The sequence below is a fragment of the Halichondria panicea genome, chromosome 5, assembly GCF_963675165.1.
Source record: "Halichondria panicea chromosome 5, odHalPani1.1, whole genome shotgun sequence".
Taxonomy (NCBI): domain Eukaryota; kingdom Metazoa; phylum Porifera; class Demospongiae; order Suberitida; family Halichondriidae; genus Halichondria; species Halichondria panicea.
The window spans coordinates 5,810,582-5,837,247 of NC_087381.1; the positions used below are offsets into that span (position 1 = coordinate 5,810,582).

The 26,666-nt window shown below is 41.8% G+C and overlaps 3 protein-coding genes across 6 annotated transcripts; 2 read left to right on the forward strand and 1 right to left on the reverse strand.

Moving 5' to 3' along the window:
* Positions 1-6: 6 nt before the first annotated feature.
* Positions 7-8,705, forward strand: LOC135335977 (uncharacterized). Of its 2 annotated transcripts, XM_064531720.1 has the most exons (18): positions 7-137; positions 424-580; positions 1,404-1,526; positions 1,742-1,789; positions 2,122-2,253; positions 2,394-2,440; positions 3,028-3,098; positions 3,282-3,349; positions 3,611-3,775; positions 4,369-4,438; positions 4,585-4,643; positions 4,799-4,981; positions 5,075-5,104; positions 5,248-5,394; positions 6,231-6,304; positions 7,038-7,113; positions 7,945-8,022; positions 8,470-8,705. In XM_064531720.1, exons 1-18 carry the CDS (start codon positions 100-102, stop codon positions 8,575-8,577), a joined length of 1,674 nt encoding a protein of 557 aa, XP_064387790.1. In that variant the 5' UTR covers positions 7-99; the 3' UTR covers positions 8,578-8,705. The 2 variants fall into 2 exon arrangements, with proteins under 2 accessions (XP_064387790.1, XP_064387791.1); XM_064531721.1 differs by lacking the exon at positions 6,231-6,304.
* Positions 8,706-8,833: 128 nt separating this feature from the next.
* On the forward strand, positions 8,834-17,052 carry LOC135335978 (natural resistance-associated macrophage protein 2-like). The gene is made up of 18 exons (XM_064531722.1): positions 8,834-8,966; positions 9,436-9,592; positions 10,097-10,219; positions 10,541-10,588; positions 10,881-11,012; positions 11,156-11,202; positions 11,379-11,449; positions 11,695-11,762; positions 11,885-12,049; positions 13,220-13,289; positions 13,780-13,838; positions 13,958-14,140; positions 14,290-14,319; positions 14,483-14,629; positions 15,980-16,053; positions 16,209-16,284; positions 16,442-16,519; positions 16,846-17,052. Exons 1-18 carry the CDS (start codon positions 8,929-8,931, stop codon positions 16,948-16,950), a joined length of 1,671 nt encoding a protein of 556 aa, XP_064387792.1. The 5' UTR covers positions 8,834-8,928; the 3' UTR covers positions 16,951-17,052.
* Positions 16,846-26,437, reverse strand: LOC135335970 (ankyrin repeat and KH domain-containing protein mask-like). 3 transcript variants are annotated; one of them, XM_064531711.1, is made up of 15 exons: positions 26,271-26,437; positions 25,800-26,104; positions 25,218-25,319; positions 23,852-24,118; positions 23,592-23,684; positions 23,359-23,463; positions 22,441-22,545; positions 22,284-22,388; positions 22,126-22,230; positions 21,962-22,066; positions 21,451-21,555; positions 18,162-20,382; positions 18,010-18,070; positions 17,503-17,850; positions 16,846-17,312 (listed from the first exon to the last, which is right to left on the reverse strand). In XM_064531711.1, exons 1-12 carry the CDS (start codon positions 26,273-26,275, stop codon positions 20,039-20,041), a joined length of 1,746 nt encoding a protein of 581 aa, XP_064387781.1. In that variant the 5' UTR covers positions 26,276-26,437; the 3' UTR covers positions 16,846-17,312; positions 17,503-17,850; positions 18,010-18,070; positions 18,162-20,038. The 3 variants fall into 3 exon arrangements, with proteins under 3 accessions (XP_064387781.1, XP_064387780.1, XP_064387782.1); XM_064531710.1 differs by having other exon boundaries at positions 16,846-17,850; XM_064531712.1 differs by lacking the exon at positions 21,962-22,066 and having other exon boundaries at positions 16,846-17,850.
* Between the last annotated feature and the right edge of the window lie 229 nt (positions 26,438-26,666).

Sequence of the window (26,666 nt, forward strand, 5' to 3'; positions counted from 1 at the left end):
GGCCATGTGGTTGTACGTGTGTGTGTGGGACTGTGGGCCATGTGGTGTGTGTGGGTATTTGTTATACAATGCAATTACGAGTGACAAGAAGTCCACACGATGGCCTCCAATGAGATAGAGATAGAAGAAGAGGAAAGGTAATTATGTGTGTGCTGTATCTAGCCTTGCTTGGATCGAGCTTGTGTAATCAAATAGCTAATTAATTAATGTCATAATGAGGTTTAATATTAGCTGGCTAGATCTACCAATCTATCTTGCAGCTATTATTAGGAATGGTCGAATGGCATAATAATTATTATGTGAATGTGTTTAATTGCTCTCCATCAGCTATAATAACTATCTATGAGCTGTATTCAGAAATGTACGTAGAGTTGAAAGCATATTTTAAGCTCAACATTATTCATATCTTCTATATCACAATAGGTCTGCCCCACCCCCCTACGAAGAGACTGCCCCCCTCATTGGTAAATCCCCTAAGAACTACTCAACCGTACAAAAACGTGAGAAAGATAAAGAGTTCGCCGAATCAGAGGAGCACAAATTGAAGGACTTCCAGTTGATCAGAGTACCACAGAAAGCAGTGAGTTCACAACTGACTTCGTTCATTAATTAATTGCATCCCAATTGAAGTTTTACAAAGTAATGTAAATTGCAATCCTGATTATATTTGAAGTTATGTATCTATATCTAATGACAGAGGAGGTCCGACATGTGTGCACAAATCACTACAAGTGCTAGTGCATTTGGCTTGGACGTTATCATGTGACTGCAATTAATGACATCAATGCACTGAAATTGTAGTGATTTGTGCACGCATGTCAGACCTCCTCTGATCTAATTACATGTATGTATAATGATGCCTCAGCTTGATTTCCCTCAACTTGTGGTTACCAGTGACTGAACTGTTCCTGTAGCAACACGTTGAGCTTCATACATAATTAAGTGTACAAGTGTTGATGGCTTCCATCACAAGTACCTATACCGTGTGGTAAAAACTTAGATCTTAGATCGAAAATTAAGGTGTTAAATTTTCTCCTGATTTGGCTCATTTTATTTGCAAATTAAGGTCTAAAACGTAATAATTGACAGAGAACTGAAGTTATGGGGCCCAGAAATAGCTAGCTATAGTACATGTAAAACCCTTCAGTTTATTAGCACCATCCTAGCTCCATTGAAATGTCGTTTGTGTCAAAACGCTAATTTTATCCACTAATGCAAAGTGCACTGACTTACACAAGCCAATGCAAAGGGGACAAAATTAGCGTTTTGACACAACGGCACCCCATATATACTCCACTGTTGATTTACTGCTCATACAAAATCATTTAGATCTACTGTCACAGTATTTAGCTGTATAAATTGCTAATTAATTTTTTTGTTCTCTCCTCTTTAATCTTTTGCAGCCTCTTTTCAGTTTTCGGAAGCTATGGGCGTTCACTGGCCCTGGTTTTCTCATGAGCATTGCGTATATTGATCCTGGCAATATTGAGAGTGACCTTCAAGTGGGAGCAGTGACCCAATACAAGGTGTGTGGGTGTGTGCACATGCTAGGTCACATGATGAATCCTTGCTACTGCATGTACTTGTGCCACATTAATTTTGTGGTATTATTATAGCCTAGGCAAACAATTAAAATTCCTCTCTTGTGTAAACTGAATTTATACGAATTACCATAATTACAATTGTCACCAAAATAGTTTACTGGGCTATAGTTAGAGACACGTATATTCTCTACCTGCAGTTGCTATGGGTACTGCTGTGGTCTACAGTAATGGGACTCATCCTACAGGTACAATAATAACACTCTTCATACCTTACAAGGGATTTATGTTAGGTACGTACAGTGGACCTAGTTGAAAAAAACATTTGCAATGTAACTAGGTTTGGCCAGAGGAAACACCATAAAGCGTGGAAACAAGAAATCCAGCAAGAGCATATAACTCCACCGTTACAACGTCATTCACATGTACATTTTTCATTTGAAATTTTGTTCGCTGCTACTTCTTCCACGTTATTTGGTGGTACAAGAAATAAGTATAATATCCCTCCTAACCACCACCCATGAAGAATTAAAGGTCATTGATAAATTATGGGAACCCCCCCACACACATGCACACACAGTTGCTGTCGGCCAAGTTGGGTGTGGTCACAGGCCAACACTTGGCGCAGGTGTGTAGAGAGAGGTACCCCAAACCAGCTAGAATCACACTGTGGCTGTCCATGGAGCTGGCCATCATTGGCAGTGACATACAGGTGAATAATTATAGCTATAATTTATTATTATTATTGCAAGATGCATTCAAGTTCTTGAGAAGGTCTTAATAATTATTATTATTGCTAGTACCTGTTTCCAAATCTGGCTTAGTTTTTAAACTTCTTTACTTCCTCTCCAGGAGGTGATAGGGTCAGCACTCGCCATTAACATCCTCTCCCAGGGAACGTAAGTATGTACAAAAAGAGTTTTTCGTGATTGTCCTTATTCCATTGTTATGCCTCGGTGTGTGCATGCGCAAGAAGAGGTATACGGTAGTGTGTGTGTGTGTGCGTGTGTGTGTGTAGACTGCTACAGCTGCACTAGAACGCTACCACACTAGTCATCCTCGCATTGTAGCGAGAGGTAGTTCCTCCCAATTTTAAAGCTCCGTGGGGGGTCACACCGACCACCCCCCTGTAGCTATTGGTAGCTGCAAGAGTGAGAAGAGAGCTGCAAGGCTGTACTGTATTTTAGACTTTGCATCATTTTTAGCGTCGATCATATGGTCGGTCGATCATTTCCCACTCCTTGAGTACTTGTGATTACAGCAGCAAAATTAATGCAAAAATGTTCATCGTGATATGCATGTGTGTATTAGTAGCTTTGTGACACATCCACCGTGGCATCAGCAGCCGCGGTGTGTTCATTTTAGAATAGTAAATTATTTTGGAGAGACGGAAGCACTATCCTTTGTGTTTGGAGGTAATGCACGTCTGCTCCTGTCCAGTACCGGTTAATATACGCTCCACCCCCCCACACACACACACACACAGAGTCCCTCTGTGGGAGGGCTGTCTCATCACTGGTATAGACACATTCATTTTCCTCTTTCTCGAGAGCTACGGTCAGTGAAGATCCTCCATGGAAATATGCATAATATAATTATGTGCAGTGTTTTACATGTCATCATTCGATATCGTACTTTATTTATACTATTTTGCAATAAGCGTGTAGTCATTTCTCCTTTCAACCACCCCCTCACACCACACACACACACACACACACACACACACACACACACACACAGGTCTCCGCTATCTTGAAGCCTTCTTTGCTCTGCTCATTGGTGTCATGTGCGCCATGTTTGGGTGGATGGTGAGAGAAACCATTGATTGTATTTGTTGGCTTTAAGATCAAAGGGAATTCACAGCTGAGAAAGCTCGAAAGAAACTCTGTTTGATTTCTACACATCAAATAGGCCATTGTAGTAAATAGTCGATCTCGGCTGGCAGCCCTTGAGCACATTTTATGCCAAAGCAAATCGCTCATGGCTTATTAGTTAAAAATCAAGAGTAGATACTCTTGCTAATTTCATACCAACCCCTCATACACACACACACACACACGCGCGCACAGTACGTTCACACAGCCATTGAAGCAAACAACCAGTTGGAAGTCTTCAAAGGAGCTGTAATACCAATGTGTGCTAACTGTACATCAGATGCCGTCGTACAAGGCCTGGGGGTAGTGGGTGCGGTCATCATGCCCCACAACCTGTTCCTACACTCTGGACTAGTGCTGGTGAGCAGTGTGGGTTGTGAGGCTGTGGAAGCTGTGAGGGTGTCATAGCTAGTGGGTGCGGTCATCATACCCTAGTGCTGGTGACAGACTTTTAAACTAACTGAAAATTTGTTTCCTTAATTATTCAATTATATATACTTACTCTCCTCATGTACATATCAGTGGCGTAGCCAGGGGGTGGCAAAGGGGGCAAATGCCTCCCCTTTTTCTGGATCTCTACTACTCAGCTCAGCTAGGTTAGTGTAGCTGATTATCTTGCTGAGCACTCCCTTTCTTCCCAATCTTGCTGCAGTTAGCTAGTTAGTAGGCAAGCAAAACGATTTAGTCCCTATACTGTGAGCTATTCTGGTCTAAATCTATAGACAGTTCTTGTTCTTTGCTAAACTAGCTTCTTCTACATCAGGCCACACCCAACTAAATAGAGAAGTCAATTATGACGTCATAATTTAGAGGCGTGGCTTCCGGTCAAAATTTTGGCGCTGCGCGGCTGATAGGTTTTGCCCCCTCTTCCAAAAAATCCTGGCTATGCTCCTGCATATTATATAATAATTATATGCATGCCTACATAAAAGCATCTCCTCATGTACTGACAGAGTCGAGCAATCTCTAGGACAGATCGTGTGGAGGTAAAGGAGGCAATAAAGTACAACTACATTGAATCTTGTGAGATATTATTATAGTGTAGTAATAATGTTTTTTGCTATACCTGGGAAAAATTTCAAGCTTTCATGTAGGCATGGCGTATATGTACGTACACACACCACCACTCGTTGTGTTACCACGTATGTACTATGTCTCCATACATACAGCCGTTGCCGTGAGTGTTTCCTTCTTTATCAACATGTTCGTCGTCTGTGCCTTTGGAGCTGTAAGTCATCTCTTTAGCTGTATTGTATTTTGCTTATGAGTAATTGTATAGTAGCAACGTACAGCATCACCTTCATGATTTTATGTAAAATATAGTCTCATGAATATGAATATCACGTAATTACCAGCTAGCCATACTGTCCTAAATCCTACCAGGCAATTTTCGATAAAGATCTTCCGTTTGGCACCCCCATTGATGTGCAGTGGGCCTGTACCCCTAAGAACATCAGTTTGTTAAGAGCTGTTGACTGTCTGTATTACAGCAACGGTATGCAAGATTGGATACGCTACGTTTGGGCAGTTGGGCTACTAGCAGCTGGACAGAGCTCAACCATGACCGTGCGTGTGTGTGTGTGTGAGTGTGTTAGGGGGGTGTTTTGAGTGCATGGATTGCACTGTTTCTGTATCTCACTGCATCTTATCTTCCCACAGGGCACTTACGCTGGACAGTTTGTTATGGAGGTACGTCCCTTGACCAGTGTGTACATATTTCACCATCAAGGAAAAGTTCGATTTGCATCTATCTCCTACAGAGCATGCATGCATATTATTGTACTAATTATAGCCAGCACTTATTGTGACGACACATTTCTCTCCCTGTGCAGGGATTTTTGGATCTGAAGTGGGCCAAATGGAAGAGGGTGCTTCTAACTCGCTCCGTTGCCATGGTACCATGTGTCATCATCGCTATTCTAGCGGTGAATATTCTAGATGTACTTTCTGACTACATCAACGTGGAACAAAGCTTGTTGGTGAGAGCAGCAGTTACTGGAGTACATGGTCTAACTTGCTATATAATCATGGCCATCGCATGTGTACCTCCAACACACTCACACCTACCTATATATACACCCCCACACACTCTGCGTAGTTAAGGCCCGGGTCTGGCTGTAAATACCAAAATTTAACACTATGTTCATACTGCTGTATTAAATATACAGTGTATGCTGCATCAAAATGATCCAAAATAAATTCTTTTTCCAAAAAACTAATTAGCTTAATTCAATTATGCTAATTAGCCCCAAAAATGGTGATGACGTCATGCCACTTTTAATAAGAAGAACTGCAAATGCGGCCATGAAGATGCTAAGATCAAGCTTCAAAAACAAGGCTAGATGAACTTATCATTGCTAGGTACTAATATCCGGCGGGGGAAGAGTAGGAGTTACTGTATTCTTGAGATACACAGCATAGCCTACCTCTAGAGTGGCTGTCAGAGCTAAAGAAGCCAGTATAGCTAAGGCAGTTTTGCACATATTGACTTCCCCCGCTAGAAATATAATCATGACAACCTACTCTATCTTTTGAGGGCCTAAACAACTAGTCTTACCTTGTGCAAGTCCACCGCATTTGTTGCTAAAGATTCTGTACCATAGTTCCAGCAGCTAGCTAAGCAAGTACCTTGACTTCTTCTTGACACGTGACATCAATTGCAATGAATAACATTAATAATGGTTATGAATCTCATTAACACTACATAATCTACATCATCCACATTAAATGTTGGTAATGAATAAAATTAATCTTATCAGTGCCTGACCCAACTGCACACCTCACCCACACTCACACCCACCCCACACACACACAGCTGCCTTTCTCACTGTTCCCCCTCCTCCACGCTACCTCTAGCAAAGAAGTCATGGGAGAATTTAAAAACTCTGTGTACGTTAATACAGCCACAGGAGTGTACAGTACAGCAGCTAGCATTGGGTCTGCATTCTAGTCTTTTTATCGGAGGCACGCGTGGGCAGCCACGGATATAGTAGTCCAGTGGTTTGTTTGTTCGTGTGTGGCATCTGAGTCTACGTATACTTACCTGTATTCCATAGCACTGCGTTTACAGCATGGATAGCCTTCGTGGCAGATTTTAAATGTTAGAGCCTCGTTGTTGAATAAAAGCGAGCAAAAGCTAAGAAGCTTGAACTGGCTGCATGGCCTCTAGCTATACAGGCGTATTTTATTCGGGGTGCGTATTTACAGACAAAGTGATCCTGTACCAGGAATAATGGAAAAGGGTCACTAAAGTAGAAAGCTAGAATTATGATTGTGATAGGGTTGCTTCTTTGCTTATCCCTAGCCCCAGAACATTGTTACCATGAGCCGCTTCTTTACTGACTGACTTTGCTGTGATCCCTAGTCCACATTGCATGTCTCATCCATACTAAAGCTCAGTTCTCAAAAGTTTCAGCACGCCTCTTATAGTCCAGAGTCTATAGAATTTCATTGCTCGCTACTTAGCCAGCTTCCATGCTTCATACATATACTACTGCATTCATGTAAACAGCTGAGGGATAGCGGTGTTCAATGGTTTTGTGTTGAACTCATTATTGTCATAGTCAATTTTCACTCCTATAAGCACATACCAAACTAACAACCCACCCACACACATACACAGAGTGTGGTCTGTTGTGATCTGGATTATGGCATTGGTCATTATCGGAGTCAACATCTACTTTGTGATAGACATCGTGGTAAGTCAGTGCATGTGTGTTGTGTGTGCCTCGTGCATGCATGTAAACTACATTTCTCCCAACAATATTTCCTCAGACCTACTCTATACCTATTTCCCCGAGTCTGCCAAGGCCTATAAAAACATGATGATGAAACATGATGATGATGTGCTGGTGGAAAGCTAGCAGCACATGAAGTTAATACTTTTGCTATTAACCCTGCATGATCCTGCATGCATGATTGTTGCTCTAAGAAAGTTACCAAAAGTTCACCAAGTCCACATTAATGCCTGCTGCATTCTTGTGAAACAGTGCAGCTTTGCAGCTCTTTCCTCACTCTAATTAGCTAGCGTTCTAGTGCAGAGCTAACTACTACGTGTAAGTACAATAGCTAGTCTGAAGAGACTGCATTGGCATTTAAAATACAAAACTATAGCCATAACTCCATTCGAAGCATTATTAAATCCACAAACTGCAATCCAATGCGCATCGAGGTATACGGTAGTGTGTAAGGTTGCCACAGCTATTTCTTTATTATTAAATGCTATTTTATGTATACGGTAGTGTGCATGTATGTGTGTTTATAGACTGCTACAGCTGCTCAAAGATAAAATGAAGTGCAAGTAAGAGCTTCTATAGGCAGAGTCCTAGTCATGTTTTCTTGGATTGCTGTTTGTGGATTTTCAATAATGCTTCGTAATCATGACTAGGACTCTGCCTATAGAAGCTCTTACTAGCACTTCATTTTATCATTGAGCAGCTGTAGCAGTCTACACACATACTTGCGTTATGAAGGTAACGCCCACTCCGGCATAATGATGTTTGTGCCACACTACATAATTCTCCCCTCAGGCACTCCCTGGTCACTGGTGGAGACACACACTGGCCGCCATTGGACTGCTGATATATCTGGTGGTCATCTCTTACTTTGTGAGTATTTAATCAATTAATGCGAACTATAGTATAGTCATTTGCGTTTACTTGTGTATAAGTATTTTCGGCTACAATTAACTCCTATTTTCTCAAAAAAAGGTCAAGTGATTGTGCAAGGACCTATAAGACTATCGTATAGCCGGTAATTTTCGTGGCGTAAAAAATTCGTTCAACTCGTGATTTTATTTTCGTTTGACTTCATTGCCTGCACTCATTGCATGCGTTCTGGTAAACCACGCCTACGCTTTCGTGGGGAAAATGTCATGGAGGTCAGCTTGCCAACGAAATAACAATCCACGAAAATTACCCGCTATACGGTATATGTTATTAACTTTGACTGCATTAATATTTACAGTGAAGTAAGACGTCTCCTTTAAGTACATCTCACTCCTCCCCCTCACACCCACTTACCACACACACACACAAACCCCCCCCCACACACAGGCCTTGTTTCCACTTCTAACGTGGTATCGAATTAAACGGATTAAACTAAAGGTGGCTAGAGAGAAACCAGAAATGCTATCTAAAGACACTTCAGTTACAATTAACTAACACTGAACTGGCTCTTATTATTTAAATCCACTGTGACGTGTTTACATATCAAATGTTGACTTTATGTACATGTGTTTTGTATTGTTTACATGTGACACAGTCTTGGTACTACTGCAGACTTTATCAAACTTTGGTATACCACATGCATGGGCGGCCTGCACACATTGGTGTATTGGTAAAGATCCTTAATGCAAATTAATAATTATTTAGAAGTGGAGGGCGGCTTATAGTAGGACTTACTTTTGGTGGGCGTGACGACACTCGCTGGCTTCTCTTGATCATCTCTGTGAGCAGCAGTTAATTAAGTTAGCAGTGCAAGCAACGCTAGCTGCAGGCCGATGTGCACAGAATATGTCATCCAATGAGATGGAGATAGAAAAAGGAGAAAGGTAATAAGTACTCATACAGCTGTGTCAAGCTAGGTAGGAGCTCATGCATATGATCACACAAGGTATTTTTCTAAGCTGTCTAGCTAGATCTAATTACTGTGCTTTGTAGCTCACTTGAAAGTTTGGGACAAAATAATGGTACTACTCTAGTTTTGCACAAGTACCACCTATCTAATATCAAAGGTCAATAATTTTGTTAAGCTCCATGTTTTTTGCACTTTGCCATTCGCCCAAAACTTCCAAGTGAGTTGCAAAGTACAGTATAGTTTGTAGGAATGGTCGAATGGCATAATTCTGTGTGTGTAATTGTCTAATAAATTATTGCTCTCCATTTTTAATAGCTATAATTATAGCGAGCTATAGTTATACGTAGAAGCTTGACACAAATTAGCAGAGATACGCTCTCATTTCAAACCAAGAGGCAAATTCATAATGACACTGAGATATGTATATCACGACCCCTCAACAGGTCTGCCCCGCCCCCCTACGAAGAGACCGCCCCCCTCATTAGTGAATCCCCTAAGAACTACTCGACCGTACAAGAATATGATAAAGATAAAGAGTTCGACCAATCAGAGGAGCACAAATTGAAAGACTTTCAGTTGATCAGAGTGCCACAAAAAGCAGTGAGTTCGCAACTAAGTAACTTAATTGTTGCAGGCCAAGTGAAAGTCTTACGTGAAAATCGAAATCATACATAATTATTGCAAAATCACAACATGCACAGTATTATGATAACATCCCATACATGCATTCAGTGTTGTATTAAATTTGTGTACATACTTATTAAAATGGTGCCTCAACTTCAACTTATGGTTTCTAGTGACAGCACTGTTCTTCCTGTAAGCTTCTTTCTTTGTGGACTATAGAGATTGTACCTGAACACACAACTTTTCATTGTTCCAATTATAGCAGCTGTTTTATGACGATTGTAGTATCGAGCCTTTGTCTATACTACAATGTACAAATCACAATGGTGCTCATACAATAGCGTTGCACTGTTACGTGTACGTATATAAGTGCCTTTTATTTATTATTCTGGTTTGTCAGCAGTCATTAATTTTAATGGGTACAGTATTTATAGCTGTTATTGATAATTGTGTCGTTCTCTCTCTACTAATCTTCTGCAGCCTATTTTCAGTTTTCGGAAGCTATGGGCGTTCACTGGCCCTGGTTTTCTCATGAGCATTGCGTATATTGATCCTGGCAATATTGAGAGTGACCTTCAAGTGGGAGCAGTGACTCAATACAAGGTGCATGAGTGGTTGTGTGGGTATGTGTGTGTCAAACGTGCATGCATGGGATGCAAGATCTAGGTCATCTAATTATTCAGTGTGCTTGCATGTTTTTAAACATTTTGTGGACAAACAAAATTGTAAGAGTATATACTGTATATCAAAAACTCCTGACTGAGATTTCTCACTGCATGCATGGTACTAGCTGTGTTGTGTAACACTCTATTATGCCCTAATAAATAATTATAAGATATTCATTGTCACATGATGGCAGGACACAATAAATATAAATATCTTTATTGTGCTATTTTAATCACGTGTTGATCTCTCTACCTGCAGTTGCTATGGGTACTGCTGTGGTCTACAGTAATGGGACTAATCCTACAGGTACATTGATTGTTCCAAACAATCAGGCAATCTTACTATTCACTCTATAGCTAGTGAGTTTACCTTTGGTCTTGCATGCGTGGTCTTGAGAATTGTTACAACTGTACGTACACAGTGGACTGTAGTGTATACAGAAATGGCCGTTTTTTGTTGTTTATTGAGACCTTACCTGGCCTTTTTACAATAGCTGGGAGGAGAGGTCCGCTTATTGCAACTACATTGCACTACTATTCCATGCAGTTTGGGCTATATTATAGTAAGATCAAATCACTTCCCACACATGCACACACAGTTGCTGTCGGCCAAGTTGGGTGTGGTCACAGGCCAACACTTGGCGCAGGTGTGTAGAGAGAGGTACCCCAAACCAGCAAGAATCACACTGTGGCTGTCCATGGAGCTGGCCATCATTGGCAGTGACATACAGGTGAATAATTAATTATAGCTATATATATAGTCTGGTGTTTATATTTGTACCTAAAATTAATATTGGCTACCTTTGATTGCCATGCATAACTTGCTATACATACATGCTATGAACGTAACGTTCTTTCTTTGCTTCCTCTCCAGGAGGTGATAGGGTCGGCACTTGCTATTAACATTCTCTCCCAGGGAACGTAAGTATAGCTATCATTGTATGTATACAGGAGAGATATTGTTGTCATGACATAATCGTTTTGTAGTGTGGAAACACTCTCCTTTTAAAAAGATTGTCCCTGTTATAGTTTTACCTACCTACCTACCTCACCCCCCACCCACACACCCACACACACACACACACACACACACACAGGGTCCCTCTGTGGGAGGGCTGTCTCATAACTGGTATAGACACATTCATTTTCCTCTTTCTCGAGAGCTACGGTCAGTGAAGGAAATCTTAGCTGCTACAAGTATAGTGTATATTAGTCGATGCTATGGAGTTCAGGCAATCTAGGCCAATCCCAATGTATTTGTGAGTAGCCTGCAATGCACTTAATTTCTTTACTCTGTTTTGGTCCACTAGCAGTATTCAACATTATGCGGTTTTCACTGAAAATGCACATGCATATTATAGCTGGTATTTAAGACCCCCTTCCCCCCTGACACACACATGCACACACACACAGGTCTCCGCTATCTTGAAGCCTTCTTTGGCATGCTCATTGGTGTCATGTGCGCCATGTTTGGGTGGATGGTAAGAAATCATAATGATAGCTAGCTTCTTTGAATAAGTATACATGTATGCCAATATTATGTAGCCTGCATGTATTATAGAAATACAGATTATATACTGACCACCCCACCCCACACACACAGTACATTCACACAGCTATTGAAGCTGACAACCAGTTGGAAGTCTTCAAAGGAGCTGTAATACCAATGTGTGCTAACTGTACATCAGATGCCGTCGTACAAGGCCTGGGGGTAGTGGGTGCGGTCATCATGCCCCACAACCTGTTCCTACACTCTGGACTAGTGCTGGTGAGCAGTGTGGGTTGTGAGGGTGTGGAGGCTGTGAGGGTGTGGAGGCTGTGGAGGCTGTGAGGGTGTGCATGGAGGATGTGAGGTTGTGAGAGTGTGGAGGTTGTGAGGGTGTGGAGGCTGTGAGGGTGTGGAGGCTGTGGAGGCTGTAAGAGTGTGGGAGTGTGGGCTGTGAGGGTGTGGGATTGTGGGCGTGTGGGCTGTGAGGGTGTGGAGAATGTGAGGTTGTGAGGGTGTGGAGGTTGTGAGGGTGTGGAGGCTGTGAGGGTGTGGAGGATGTGAGGTTGTGAGAGGGTGTGGAGGCTGTGAGGGTGTGGAGGATGTGAGGTTGCGAGAGTATGGAGGTTGTGAGGGTGTGGAGGAGGCTGTGAGGGTGTGGAGGCTGTGGAGGCTGTGAGGGTGTGGGCTGTGAGGGTGTGGAGGATATGAGGTTGTGAGAGTATGGAGGTTGTGAGGGTGCATGTAGAGGGACATGCTTGATCTACTATAAAATTATTCGAAGGATTTGCCTGAATTAATGAAAGCACCGCAGGTGCTGATGCCTCGGTGAAGATGCCAAAGCTACATAACATAAAGCTACTAATAGCTTTAATAATTTTGCTGCATGCAAAAACTCACAGAGTGGGTAATGATCGACCATTATTATTGTTAAAAACGATCTATGCCAAAAGTTCAAGTCTAAAATTAATGGCTGCATTAGCAGAGCCTTGCAGCTCTCTTCTCACTCTTGCAGCTACCAATAGCTAGCGTTTTAGTGCAGAGCTAACTACTAAGTAGAGTAGCAACACTCGGTAAACAAGTTTGGCTACGTGCTCTTCTGAAAAGGCTGCAATGGCATTCCAAGTAAGCAAAACTAGGTATAACTCGAGAACAAAGCATTATTTTGCAAATCCACGAATTAAAATCCAAGTAAACATGACTAGAAGCCTATAGAAACTCTTACTTGCACTTGATTCATCCTTGAGCAGCTGTAGCAGTCTACACAGACAGACACACAGACACACAAACACACTACCGTATACCTCGCTTGCGCATGCGCACCGAGGCATAATAAAAATAGGAGAGGGTATACTTCATCGCTACGTCCCATGCAGGGGTTTCCTAACTCAACTATTATGCCTATAACATGATGGTAATTACTTTTGTTCGCGGTCCTTTTTGTACCGACAGAGTCGAGCTATTTCCAGGACAGATCGGGTGGAGATCAAGGAGGGAATAAAGTACAACTACATCGAATCTTGTGAGTAATTATAAATTCATATCAGTGCATGTTGCTACCAATTTTACTTAATGTAAACAACCAATTATCGAATACATGCTATTTTCGAACGCTTGTTCTCGAGGACAGCAGCTCAGAGCACTAATTATATAAACTGATGATACTGTACCTAGGTATAGACTAGGTAATTAGGCTCTATTCAAGTCCAAACTCACGGCCAACAGAAAGCTTCCTCGGCGGAGTGACAAGGCCACTATAGTTCGAACATAGGCACGAATCTTCGAACTCACTCTCTCTTGTATCGACAGAAGGCTCTAAACAGCTAGCTACAATGCATGACCGTAATCTACACTATAGTAAACTATATATATACAGTTCTGGTTTCAAGGTCTAACTGCAAACTATTAGATAATGGTGCATGCATGGCTTCTTGAAAAAGTGCACGTATAATAGATGTACATGCACATGATAGATAACCTCTTATGTACTATGTCTCCATACATACATACAGCCGTTGCCGTGGGTATTTCCTTCTTCATCAACATGTTCATCGTCTGTGCCTTTGGAGCTGTAAGTCATGATCATCTCTTCAGTTTACAATAATATTGCGTTAGTTTGTTGGATTATATATAGCGTACTTCTTCAGCACATAACAGTTATAATAATTATTATGTATGCTGTCCTACCAGGCAATTTTCGGTAAAGGTCTACCACTTGGCACCCCCATTGATGTGCAGTGGGCCTGTTCTCCCGCTAACATCAGTTTATTAAGAGCTGTTGACTGTCTGTATTATAGCAATGGTATGCAAGATTGGATACGCTACGTTTGGGCAGTTGGGCTACTAGCAGCTGGACAGAGCTCAACTATGACCGTGCGTGTGTGTGTTTGTGCGTGCATGTGTGTGTGTGTGTGTGTGTGTGTGTGTGTGGGTGTGGGTGTAAATGTGAGTGTGTTAGGGGATGTTTAGAAATGCATGGATTGCAATGTTTCCGTATTTCACTGCATCTTTTCTTCCTACAGGGCACTTACGCTGGACAGTTTGTTATGGAGGTACGTCCCTTGACCAGTGTGTATATAGACACTGCACATACATGAGCACTAGTCTAGACACCTCCAAAACAGTGTCTATAACTATTCGTTACGCTGCATATACAGCACGTTTATAATTCTGTTAGCTATTTGCAATTGTAAACACATTTCTCTCCCTGTGCAGGGATTTTTGGATCTGAAGTGGGCCAAGTGGAAGAGGGTACTGCTGACTCGCTCCGTTGCCATGGTACCGTGTGTCATCATCGCTATACTAGCGGTGAATGTTCTAGATTCACTCTCTGACTACATCAATGTGGAACAAAGCTTGTTGGTGAGAGCAGCATGCAGTTACTGGATCACATGGTCTAACTTACTATAATCATGGCGATCTATCATGTTTTTGATGACCTAAAATACCCATAATTATTTGATTTTCCTCTTTGAGTGGCCCTAGAATTATTATAATTACGGACAAACTATATCTCTTAGCCTGTAACAATAGATTCACATTGACTACCCTCAGAGGAGGTCCGACATGGGTGTACAAATCACTACAAGTCCAGTGCATTGATGTCATTGCAGTCATGTGATAACGCCCAGGCCAGTACACTGCACTTGTAGTGATTCATGCACGCATGTCGAACCTCCTCTGCATGGGCTACCCTCCACACATGCACACACACACACACACACACACACTTCCCCCCTCCCCCTACACCCATCTATACTCACCTCACCCACAACCACACACCCAGGGGCGTAGGCAGGGGAGGTACGTGCTTTAGGTGCTTGAGCACCCCCACTGCCTGACTCTACAAGTATATTAAAGCTTATAATTATACTTGAAGATCCAGTTGAGCTCAGCACTCCAGATTTAGCTTGTTAGCTGCATACTGAACTAGCTGCATGTTCTAGCTATTCACCTAAGAGAGTAGTTTTTAGTTAGTAGCTGGACTATTGTGCTGAACTCGCGTTACGAAAGAGATGATTGCATGCTGGTTTTGCAAACTGCATGGAAGGTCACATAGGGTTCAGCTATTCACTTCCTGCATGCGATATGCATGGTGGAGCTCAATATAATAATTAACGTTCATCGTTTATCTATGACTGAGAGCTAGCTAGCTGCCTTGTACAGTGCATAGAGGACTGCAGTCATCAGACATCCAAGGGCCTCGAGAGACTTGCCAATACTGACTTCCAGATGTATGCTTGCACAGTTGCACAGTTGCACAGTTGCAGCCCCTTGTTCCTTTGTAAAAGTTTTATTAATGCTATCCTGAGATTATCAATTGAGATGCCTGAAAAGGATCTAGGAGGCTTTCAAGTTTGCTAAGTATGTATACGTATGTAGACATCTCTATGCATTGGGCCACGCCCAACTGTGCAGATAACGTCACTAATAAGAGGTATGGTTTCCGGTCAACTAAATTTTGGCGCTTTGCGGCCGATTTTACTTATGAAAAGCACCCCCTTCCCCAAAATCCTGGCTACGCCCCTGCACACACCTATCCCTATACCATCCCATTACCCACACCCACACATAATTATATACACATACCCATGCACACCCTCACCCACACAACCCACACTCACCTCACCCCACACACACATGCACCTCACCCCCACCTCACACACACACACACACACACACACACACACACACACACACACACACACACAGCTGCCTTTCTCACTGTTCCCTCTCCTCCACGCTACCTCTAGCAAAGAAGTCATGGGAGAATTCAAAAACTCTGTGTACGTTATTTAGCATAAAAGTATACAGCCACTGAGTGCAGTATAGCTATAGTACACTACAGCAGCTTGCATTCTATTCAAGCTAGTTTGAGTTCTACAACGCACATACTAACCACCCCCTCCCTCATCACACACACACACACTCACATACACAGAGTGTGGTCTATCGTGGTCTGGATTATGGCACTGGTTATTATCGGAGTCAATATCTACTTTGTTATAGACGTTGTGGTAAGTCAGTCAGTGTGTATAGTGTGTGCCTTATAGTTTGTGTGTGTACTTATAACTGCCTCGATCAACTTGTTTTGTAACATGGTATTATAAGAGGTAGATCTATAGTTTACTTTTCTGTCACAGTTGACTCTTTTATGTCACTCTTTCCCCTCAGGCACTCCCTGGTCAGTGGTGGAGACACTTACTGGTCGCCATTGGACTGCTGATATATCTGGTGGTCGTCTCTTACTTTGTGAGTATAACGTTAATCTTGTGATCGATGCATTACTTTATCTAACTATAGCAATTTGCATATTATAACTTGTGTGCTATAGTTATAATGTTTCCGCAAAAAATGCTAAACGACAGTGCCAGGGCCTAAGGACTATACATGTATATCTACAGATTAATGTACTTTATAGTGAAGTAATTTATAAAGACGTTTCCTTTAATAGGTACATCTTTACCCACCCCACCTCCCCCTCACCATACCCACACCCACACACACCTCCCCCTCATACCCATGCACACACACACACACACACACACCCACCTCCCTTCACACCCACACACACACAGGCTTTGTTCCCACTTATACTGTGGTGGTGGAATAAACGAAAGGTGGCTAAAGAGAAAACACCAGAAGTGATACCTAAAAGAGATGATTCAGTTCAAGTTAACTGACTATAGTTCCTGACCTGTTTATATTATTGCAAAACCATGTTTATAGCAGCGTATTGTGTGTCTTGTATTGTTTGCCAGTTATGAACATTGGTACAGACTTTGGGTCTAGTGACTATTTGAGGGTAACATAATTGTGCAAGAAGTAATGAAAACCATATTTCGCAAACAATATAATGTTCTAACGATGACCTTTCCCCAATTTATAGTTTGTTTAGGTAAAGATCCTTAATGCAACAAGAGTTAAACAAACTATATTCCACTACCTGGGGCTCAAAATTGAAACAGAATTCAAACAAAAATGTTCAATTCAGAACAAGAGTCCTACTGCATAGCTTTACGTCAGCACTCATAGATCACTGGGACTGCATGTAAAGAAAGTATACGTATAACTCAAGCATAATTATGCAGTATATGAATTCCCTGATTATAATTAAGCATGGGCTGAACTAGCACACTGTACACAACATGTATAATTATATATACAGTCAAGCTCAAATGTCAAATAATTATGTTTGAATACTGCATGTCACTGTGTGTACAGTATAGATACACCTTTTCTTTCAAGTATTGACAGATCTTGGTAGCGAGCTCTTCCTTCCTCAGATCCAATAAGATCCTAATCAGTGCTCTAAAGGTTGCCTCGCTGGGTTCATGACCCCTCCAGATAAACAAACAGTTGATCATGCACTGCCACTTGATTGCTTCTACTTATATAATTCTCTCGCCTCACGTCAGCTTGTTCACTGGCAGTCAACTTCAGTGGGTTGAGGTGGAGCTCCACATCATCAAAGTGCATAGCTACTGGAGCAAGGTCGTCTTGTTGAATCTCTCTATCCAACTGCTCATCAGTGACTCCATGCTTGACCACATCAACTCATGGAGACTGGTAATCCCTGGATCCTATACACATAACATGTTGAGAAAGTCATTATACTAGCTAAACAACCAATGGTATGGGGTAAACTCTATTATATAATTGTATACATTAAGCTAGACGTAAGTCTGAATTCAGCAATTCAGCACGTATTAAAGTGGGGCCAAGGGGGGGGGACAACACACCTTTTGGTCATCACCTAAACACAGAGGGATCAATATCATCGTGAGCCACACCAGCTAGGTCCTGTATGTACATGCATGAGGATATTATTAGTGAAATTAATACACGATTACGTTAACTCAACTCACTTACTAACGTTTATAATTTCACTCACCAGAGGGTTTCTCCCAGTGAAAACGCTGTACTTGTTGAGAGTCTCCCTCAGACAGCTGTAAGTTCCCTCAGTCTCACTCCTCCACGTCTCAAGGGCCTGGACCACCTCCTTTCTGGGACTGACCAACTCAATGTTGACATTAGATTGGCTCAAGATTATTCTGTACATGAGAATACTGTTTAGATCTGAAATTTGACTAGCGAAATGAGAAATGAAGACATCTAAAATTTTTTCGTCTTTCTTGAAATTTTTGTCACTGTGAATACACTGTAGAGTGTTGAGGTCCAAACCAGCATATGGCTCAAACTGGAGAAGGCGTTTCAGAGGAAGAGGGTGATCAATAACTGATCTCACAGCTTTTTTTTGAGAGATGACAGCTGTAGCAAGATGTCTAACTCTAAACAGCATGAGCTCTGAGGAAGGGTTTAGAGGATGATTGACAACTTCCAGTGGATTGATCAGTGATTCCACAACCACAATATTGGGACAAACATCTTTCATAGTTTCGAGAATTTTACTGACTATCTTAGAGCGATTGGCTAGGCTCTCAGGTGTAAGAACTTCAGATCGCATTTTAAGAGTGATAGACTTATTGTTACGAAGCTCGAGGTGTGCGGTAATCTCATCATCATGGCACCAGCAGATCCCACTCTTCCACACAGAGCAGCACTTTTGAAGGGCAGGGTTTTTTGTGGTGATCTTTTCGAAAGGAGCAAGACAAAAAGTGAACACTAACCTCAGAATGATAATCTGAAAACTCTGTAGATCAAAAAATTGGACGTCTTTAGCACATTCAATTATCCAGCCAAAGTGGTAGCTCATGGAAGAGTCTTCCTCCCACACACGCTCGGGAGTTTCTATCCTAATGAGCCCGGGAAAGAAGACGTAGCGAGTGTTGTCTAGGTCTAGCTCCATCTTCTGAATATACTCTAGAACTTGCTTGTCCTTGATCTCAAAGCACAGCTCTAAAAGTGTCATGAAAACAATCAGCATTTCAATGTCGTAGCTCTTAAACGCTTTGGCAAACTTGGAAAAAGGCACTACTCCAGTGCTTGAGGCGAGATTGCAGTGCTGACGGAACTTTTTAGGAGCAAACACTGTCCCAGTGACAACAGACAGCAATTTTTTGGAATCACAAATCAGAAAGGACTTTTCAGGAGAGGATTCATTGTGAAGAAACAACAGCAGACCCGTTTTGCTTAGCTGGTCACAGATATCAACTAGACGGTTGAGGGTGGTCGGAATGAAGGAAAGAATGTCTGCCATTTTTTCTGACTTGTGTGTTTGCTCTAGATCGCTGTGTATTCGTTTTTGAACAACCTTCAGTGAAACTGCAAGGTCATTTTTGAAGCTTTCAGCAAGGTAGATGTAAAATGTGTGAGCATTTAGGCTGATGGGTTCTGGAGAGTGGAGAATAGCAGAGCTTTTCTGGATATGTTTTCTAACTGTATTCATGCCTCCCGAATCAGCAAAGCGACAATCCATTGGAATAAACCCTGTGAACTCAAACTTCGAAAATTGCTTGATAATGGGAGCAAAGATGTTCTCTTTGGCTCGTGGATCTTTTCCCATTTCCTTCACCTGGTCGGCATGGCTACCAACTACTATCACGTGTGCTTTGCTTTTCAGATTAATGCACTGGTTTTGGACGAGGGTCAACCAACGATTCATGGAATCAATAATCGCCTGCTCACTTTCTACAAGCTTAGCACAGAGGATAATAATGGGTGGTGAGGTTTGAACAGCATTCTCTAGAATGGCACAGTGGCTCGTGTAAAACTCTTTCTGGCCAGCAAGATCAAAGTAAATGATTCTCCCAAATTCTTTGGTGTATATTTCGTACGGTATGATCCCCACTGTGTTCGTATGGACACAATTTACGGGTTTTGTCTTCTGGAATTTGGACCAAATCCTTTTGAGCTCCAAATGGACTTCAACAGAGTGCTCTTCCCCACGCCACCGTCGCCAATGATGAGCACAGACAGAGGAAGGTGTGGAGGTCGCTCGGAGGAGAGCTTTCCGATGAGCTTGCTGTGTTTCTTGTAGACATTGGCAGTTTTGGCTCCGTGTTTCAACAGGAGCTTTATAATCTCAGGGTTGTTGGCTAAATCGAGAGGTGTCTTGCCTTCTTTGTCAGTCAAATTTGGATTGCTGTGGCATTCTGCCAGTAGACGTTTCACTGTCAAATCTTGCTCATGCTTTACTGCTAGCAAGAGGACACCTGAATACATGCAGATGTGAATTAAGGTAATAAATACAAGTCAGTGTACCCCATAGGACACTAGTATAATTATAATACAGCCTAAATGAATGTTTCAAATTGTATAATAATGGCACTCAATCATGAGTAATAGTTATAACATGGGCACGAGGGATTGTATTGCACTGAAGCACAAGAGCGCCAGCCCCGAGGGCTGAGTGCAATAATTATACACCATGCATCCCGAGTGCACGTGTCATAACTAGTTTATATCCTTAGCAACACAAAAGACACCGCAGCTTCTACTGAAAGAGCTGAAAGAGACTACAGTCACAGCTGCTTGCATCTCTGTTCAAAGACACCAGTATCTGACCATTCAAGATTGCCGTCATTGGCACAACGAATGGCTTTACTCACAAAACGTTGGGCTCCTCGCTAGCGCTAGACAAGAGTAAAGCAGCCCCACCCCGTCAAACACTGCAAAACCATCAACGCTGCAAAACAGCCCCACCCCAAAGCTGCAATGCAACTCAAGCAGCCCCACCCCAAACTCTGCTGCAAACAGTTCCTCCTCAACTAATGGCCAACTCTGAGTATAGTACGAGTGACTGTGTCCTAGATTGAAACGGACAGTAAAGAACTGGAGAAAACTAGATATACTTTTACTGGAAGCCTTTGCTATACGCCATTTTTTGTAAAAATACCATGTATATCATTAAATCCCTCAAGGCTTTGTGGTCAGTGTAGAATATGAGATTCAGTGCATTATGGTGCATATTGAACATAGCAACAGCGTAGCAATGGGATATACTCTATATATCTGAGGATCTAAGGTATTAATTGGCTGTAACTCAACGTGACGTCGATTCATACATGCAAATAATTATGATACTTCTTATATCAATTAAAATTGTGACAGAGTATAATTATGGAAACAAGATATATGGATTGGACTGCATGGTGGTGGATGGTGAAAGCAGGCTGAGTTGGCAGATGAGCTCCAAAGCAATTCAGTCTCCATAAAGACCAAATTTAGTATTGCAATAAAATCAACAGGTCATTCACAACTGAAATAAAGATGGGAATTACTTGTTGTATCACAGTGATGTGTGATGGCGAGATACTTGACCACTTCCCAGTGTCCACCTTTGTAGGCCAGAGAGAGTGGGGTGTCACCAGCCTTGTTGACTGTACCTGTACATGCACACATGCATTGGTTCATATATGCAGTATAGTTTAAATCTATAATAATATAGTGCGTTTGTATTCCGGCAATAATTATAATTATTATGCCACAACATTCAAGATTGTATACATGCATGTACAACAATTATTATGCCATGTAGTGGGTGTATTGTTGGCAGGGGATCTAATACATCGATTAGCTTAGCTAGGTCAGACGGACAGAGGTTCAGGTAACAACAATCGGAAAATCAGTAAACACACAGAGACACACATGCTATATTTACGAACCAGATAAACAGAAGAACCACTATAGAACTAACAAGAATAGTGACGGTTCCACTATTTACGACAAATCACTAAAACCACAGTACAATTAAGTGTTAATGTCCTTTCCACATGTATAATATTAACTTACTTCTAGGATCACAATGATGCTCGTTCACAAGGTACTTGACTGTGTCCAAGTGGCCATTAGCACAGGCCAGAGAGAGTGGGGTGTTACCAGCCTTGTTGACTGGCTCTGCATGTACATATATACTGAAGTGATGCAGCAATTGATGTGCCATACAATGCTTATACTTTTAGGATCACAATGATGCTTGTTTACAAGGTACTTGACTGTGTCCAAGTGGCCATTGGCACAGGCCAGAGAGAGTAGGGTGTCACCAGCCTTGTTGACTGGCTCTGTATAATTATACTGAAGTGATGCAGCAATTGATGTGCCATACAATGCTTACTTCTAGGATCACAATGACGCTCGTTCACAAGGTACTTGATAATGTCCAAGTGGCCATTAGCACAAGCCAGAGAGAGTAGGGTGTCACCAGCCTTGTTGACTGTATCTATATAATATTATATATACTGAAGTGATGCAGCAAGAATCAATGCTTATACTTCTAGGATCACAATGACGCTCGTTCACAAGGTACTTGATTGTGTCCAAGTGGCCATTAGCACAGGCCAAAGAGAGTGGGGTGTTACCAGCCTTGTTTACTGGCTCTGCACATAATACATTGTAAACGTACAAAAAGAGTATAAGTTTATAGACGAAATCCTACTCCTTAAGTGCTACCACGGAGGCAGGGCTTGAGGTGAGTCACATGACACTTGAAATTCAATAGTACAGGAGGCAAGGGCCTCCTCTGCCTCATTGCTAGTTACACCACTGTTGGAATTTGTATACATGTGCATCACTATACATATCCTCTCGGAGGCAGTTCAGTCATATCAATACCCAAATCTTGCACTTAAATCGCGGTCGCGTCACGAGTTTCCAAATTCGGATTTTCAGATAAACTCCAATCAGAACGTGCATAGTGGAGAAAATACAGAAGCATTGAATCGCCTGAATGACGTCATCGAGATCCTGATCCAATATTTCTATAGTGAATGACTATACTAAAATATCTGATCAAGATCTCAATGGCAGCGACTACGATTTATATAAGTGCAAAGTTGGATAATGATAATTATGGCTGAACTGCCTCCAAGAGGACCATGCACATGCAATTTTCAAGGCATTCATTTTTTTTTTGTACAGTAGCTCATAATGACATTACATCAATCATTGCGTTTATAAGCGAGGTGCCATATAATTATGCACAATATTTGCGAAATAAAATTAATGTGACCCTCCCCCTGCAAAATAACATACGTATACTATAGAGTATACTTCTAAAGGTACACTGTGCTATAATTATTGTTCAAGTAAAACCGGTTTTGATAATAGCTATAATTATCTTTAACAAGAAATGGAAATCCAACAAATTAGTGGGTGTAATACACATGTACGTACATACAATGACAATTTACCTCTAGGATCACAATGATGCTCGTTCACAAGGTACTTAACTGTATCCAAGTGGCCATTGGCACAGGCCAGAGAGAGTGGGGTGTCACCAGGCTTGTTGACTGTACCTGCAAACACCAATTGTTTTTAAGTGAGCCTCGATCATGAATATAATTATTGCGGGGTCAGGCTAAGAAATAAATAGAGCTTGTCTATAATAATTATAAGAGTGAAAAATTAACTTTTTTTGAGTCACTTTTTGGATTGAGGCCGACAATTTCCACAAGATGCTTGACACAGTCCAGCCGGCCATAGAATGCACTCACTGACAGAGCACTCTCACCTTCCCCTGCAGTTGGTATTGTTAGCAAAACTAATTAATACAGCATAGTTACTTGCATCGCACAGTATACAGATGTGAATACAAATGGATAGCAAAAAGAAAACGAGTCTATTGTACACAAGCTTGTAGACAAGTGTTAAAACGCTAGTAATTGGTAGTTAACAGGAGCTGACCTTGCTGAGTGCACACACTCTCTGCCAACTTGTACTCTCCAAACTTGTACTCTCCAATGCTCACTAGAGCTTCCACAATATCCTTCCAATGCATGTCAAGACTATTGACTTTGGCTGCCTGGAGAGTTGTTGCTGTGGGATGTTGGCTCTTCTTTATGGTTTCCAGTTGGCGGTAATTGCCCAATCCCAACCGAGCACCAAGTTGAAGCCATTGGTCACATTCCAGCTGACTCAGCTGTTCCAGTGTTGGGTATGAGGACAGAGGATCTACATATATTTAGAAAAGGAAAAGTGCATTAGCAGCAATATTAAATTAAGATATTTTGACTCATGTTCAAACTGTCTATCAAACTGTTATCCCTACAGGTAAAGGTCACATCAAGAAACTGGCTGGACATACTCTGTGCAGTCATAGATAGAGCAAAGAGGGATTGGCAACAAAATCGACCTCGAATAACCATCCGTGTTGCCCCGGCATTGCCCCGGCGTTACTCGAGGCTGTCTACTTCAATGTAGGAAGACAGCCTCAAGTATATAAAGCACAGGCTGGGAATGGTTGAGGAGACAACTGATTGTCTTACTGTCAGTATAACAATCCTGCTGCTGATTTTAGACTTCATTTCCATGCTTGAGGCTATATGTGATCCAGGACACTACTTAGTTAGACAATCTTAGCTATATTATAGGTGCTATTGGTACATAGCCATAAAAAAACGGTGAAAAGAGGTGAAAAAAGCGCTATGTACCTGTAGCTCTTTCTCAACAATCTAGAAACAATTTTGGGAATTTCCACATAATACACATCATCAAGAAGCATGGAAATGAAGTTTTGGGGGGTCTTAGAAAGCTCTGTGTAAGGCTTCAAACATAAAAAAAGTGTTTCGCGGCGTTACGGTGGGGGACAACACGCATCGTTTCAGGATTAAGCCACACCCCCTGCACAAAAGTCTACGTTTTAACTTCCGTTGCCAATCCCTCTCTTCTTTATCTATGTCAAGCGCTGAAATATAATTATGTGGTGGTATTCATTGGCCAAGGCTGCCGGGTGCATGCATGTGTTGCCATGTATGTTGTTGTCTGCATGGTTGGTGCTGATGACATTCACTGAATTCCAATGCTCTATTTGTTGACATGATTACACTTTCACTGGATTTTATTGGGTTTTTAACTCACAGATCTATACCATATTTAGCATAAACGCTCCTAACACCTTCAGACAAATTAATCACTAATTAACTGCATGAGATTTAACATTTATGGTAAATAAATGTGTATATAAACGACATCACACGGAAACCACTGATCTAGCTGTACTGACTATTATATGCAACCTACTACTGTGTACAACAGCTGATGGCTAACTCACCTATAGGTCCAGGCTGGAATCCCTCCAAATAGTTAGCCAAGGCAAGGTACATACACTGTCTGGCCATATCAGCAGCAGTGCGTCCACTACTGTTCTTAATGTCTGCATGGTTGGTTGAACAGCTGAGCATAAACTGACAGTACATGTGGTTTAGTGTGTGCTAGCACTCACCCAGACATTGACACAACATACAAACAAATCGTCAAACCAATGAAAAAATGTTTTGGATGCTTTGGAAATCTCATAATAAATTCGCAACAATTAATTTTTTATGGCTTGCAATAATAGATATACGTACACGTCATCAACAGTATAAGATTGTATTTGCAATTATTCTTTATTTGTTGTAAATTTTTCCGCTAAACTTGTATTTCCACAATAGGATAACCCTGTATCTACCAGACCATGAAGCATGCTGAAGTGTTTATAAGTACGTTACATAGTGGCCACCATTAATTAGCAATGACTTCTCAAATGTACCTACTGCATGTAGCTTTGCTAGCTACAATGGCGACTACAGCCATACACCTGGACAAGATGACAGACACCTACTGACACAGCTGGACTAACACTCAGGCTCACCTGTGGGACAGTGGTGCTCCAGTAACAGCTTAGCAGTGTCCTTACTGTTGTTAAGACATGCCCAGTGTAAGGAGGTCCAGTCATCGTTAGCTGTAGCAGCTACAATGGCTCCAAACTTTATGAGTAGTTTTGCACTGTGGGGATGGTTACGAGCACATGCATTGTGTAGTGGAGTGTGTCCATTCTGCTCTCTAGTGTAGTAGTCACTGTTGGGTGGAGCTCCTCTCTGTAGCAGCTCAAGCACTTCTTGGTCACGTCCACCAACACTAGCCCTGGGCCAGTAGAGTTGTCTAGCAAGGTTGTCACTATGGGGAGATAAGATGAGTGCATAGTTATAGTGTTTGGGTGTGCAGGGATAATGTTGTGGTAAAATATACGATACAGTATAGCTGTGAAGTGTCTATAATCATGCCAACTGATAATTTAATAGCTGACATAAACAGTGAAACAACAGTGGTGTTATGCACTAACCTCATTTCAGGCAGTGACCTGCTTCCAATGTCTCTGTAAACCTCACTAGCTTACTCAAGGCTTGCTTACGATCAATATCATCAGTAGCAGCCGAAGCTTTAGTGATAGTATTAACAATAGATTCACAAAGTGTGTGTTGGACTCAAGGGGGAGGATTGGTGAACAAATTCATACCAAGTGCCAATGATAATCACCTCATAATGGTGACGGCTCAGCCTCAAAAGGTATGGATCAGACTTGCAGCAAATACATTCATAATCATGTTGATATTCTGATGCAGTGGCACAAACCGATGCAGCAGGTGTGCAATATTAAAGTATCAATACTCTAAGGATAGCTGTGCATGCACTCAACCTCTGACCTCTGCATGGCTAAGGGTTAGCTAACCCTAACCCA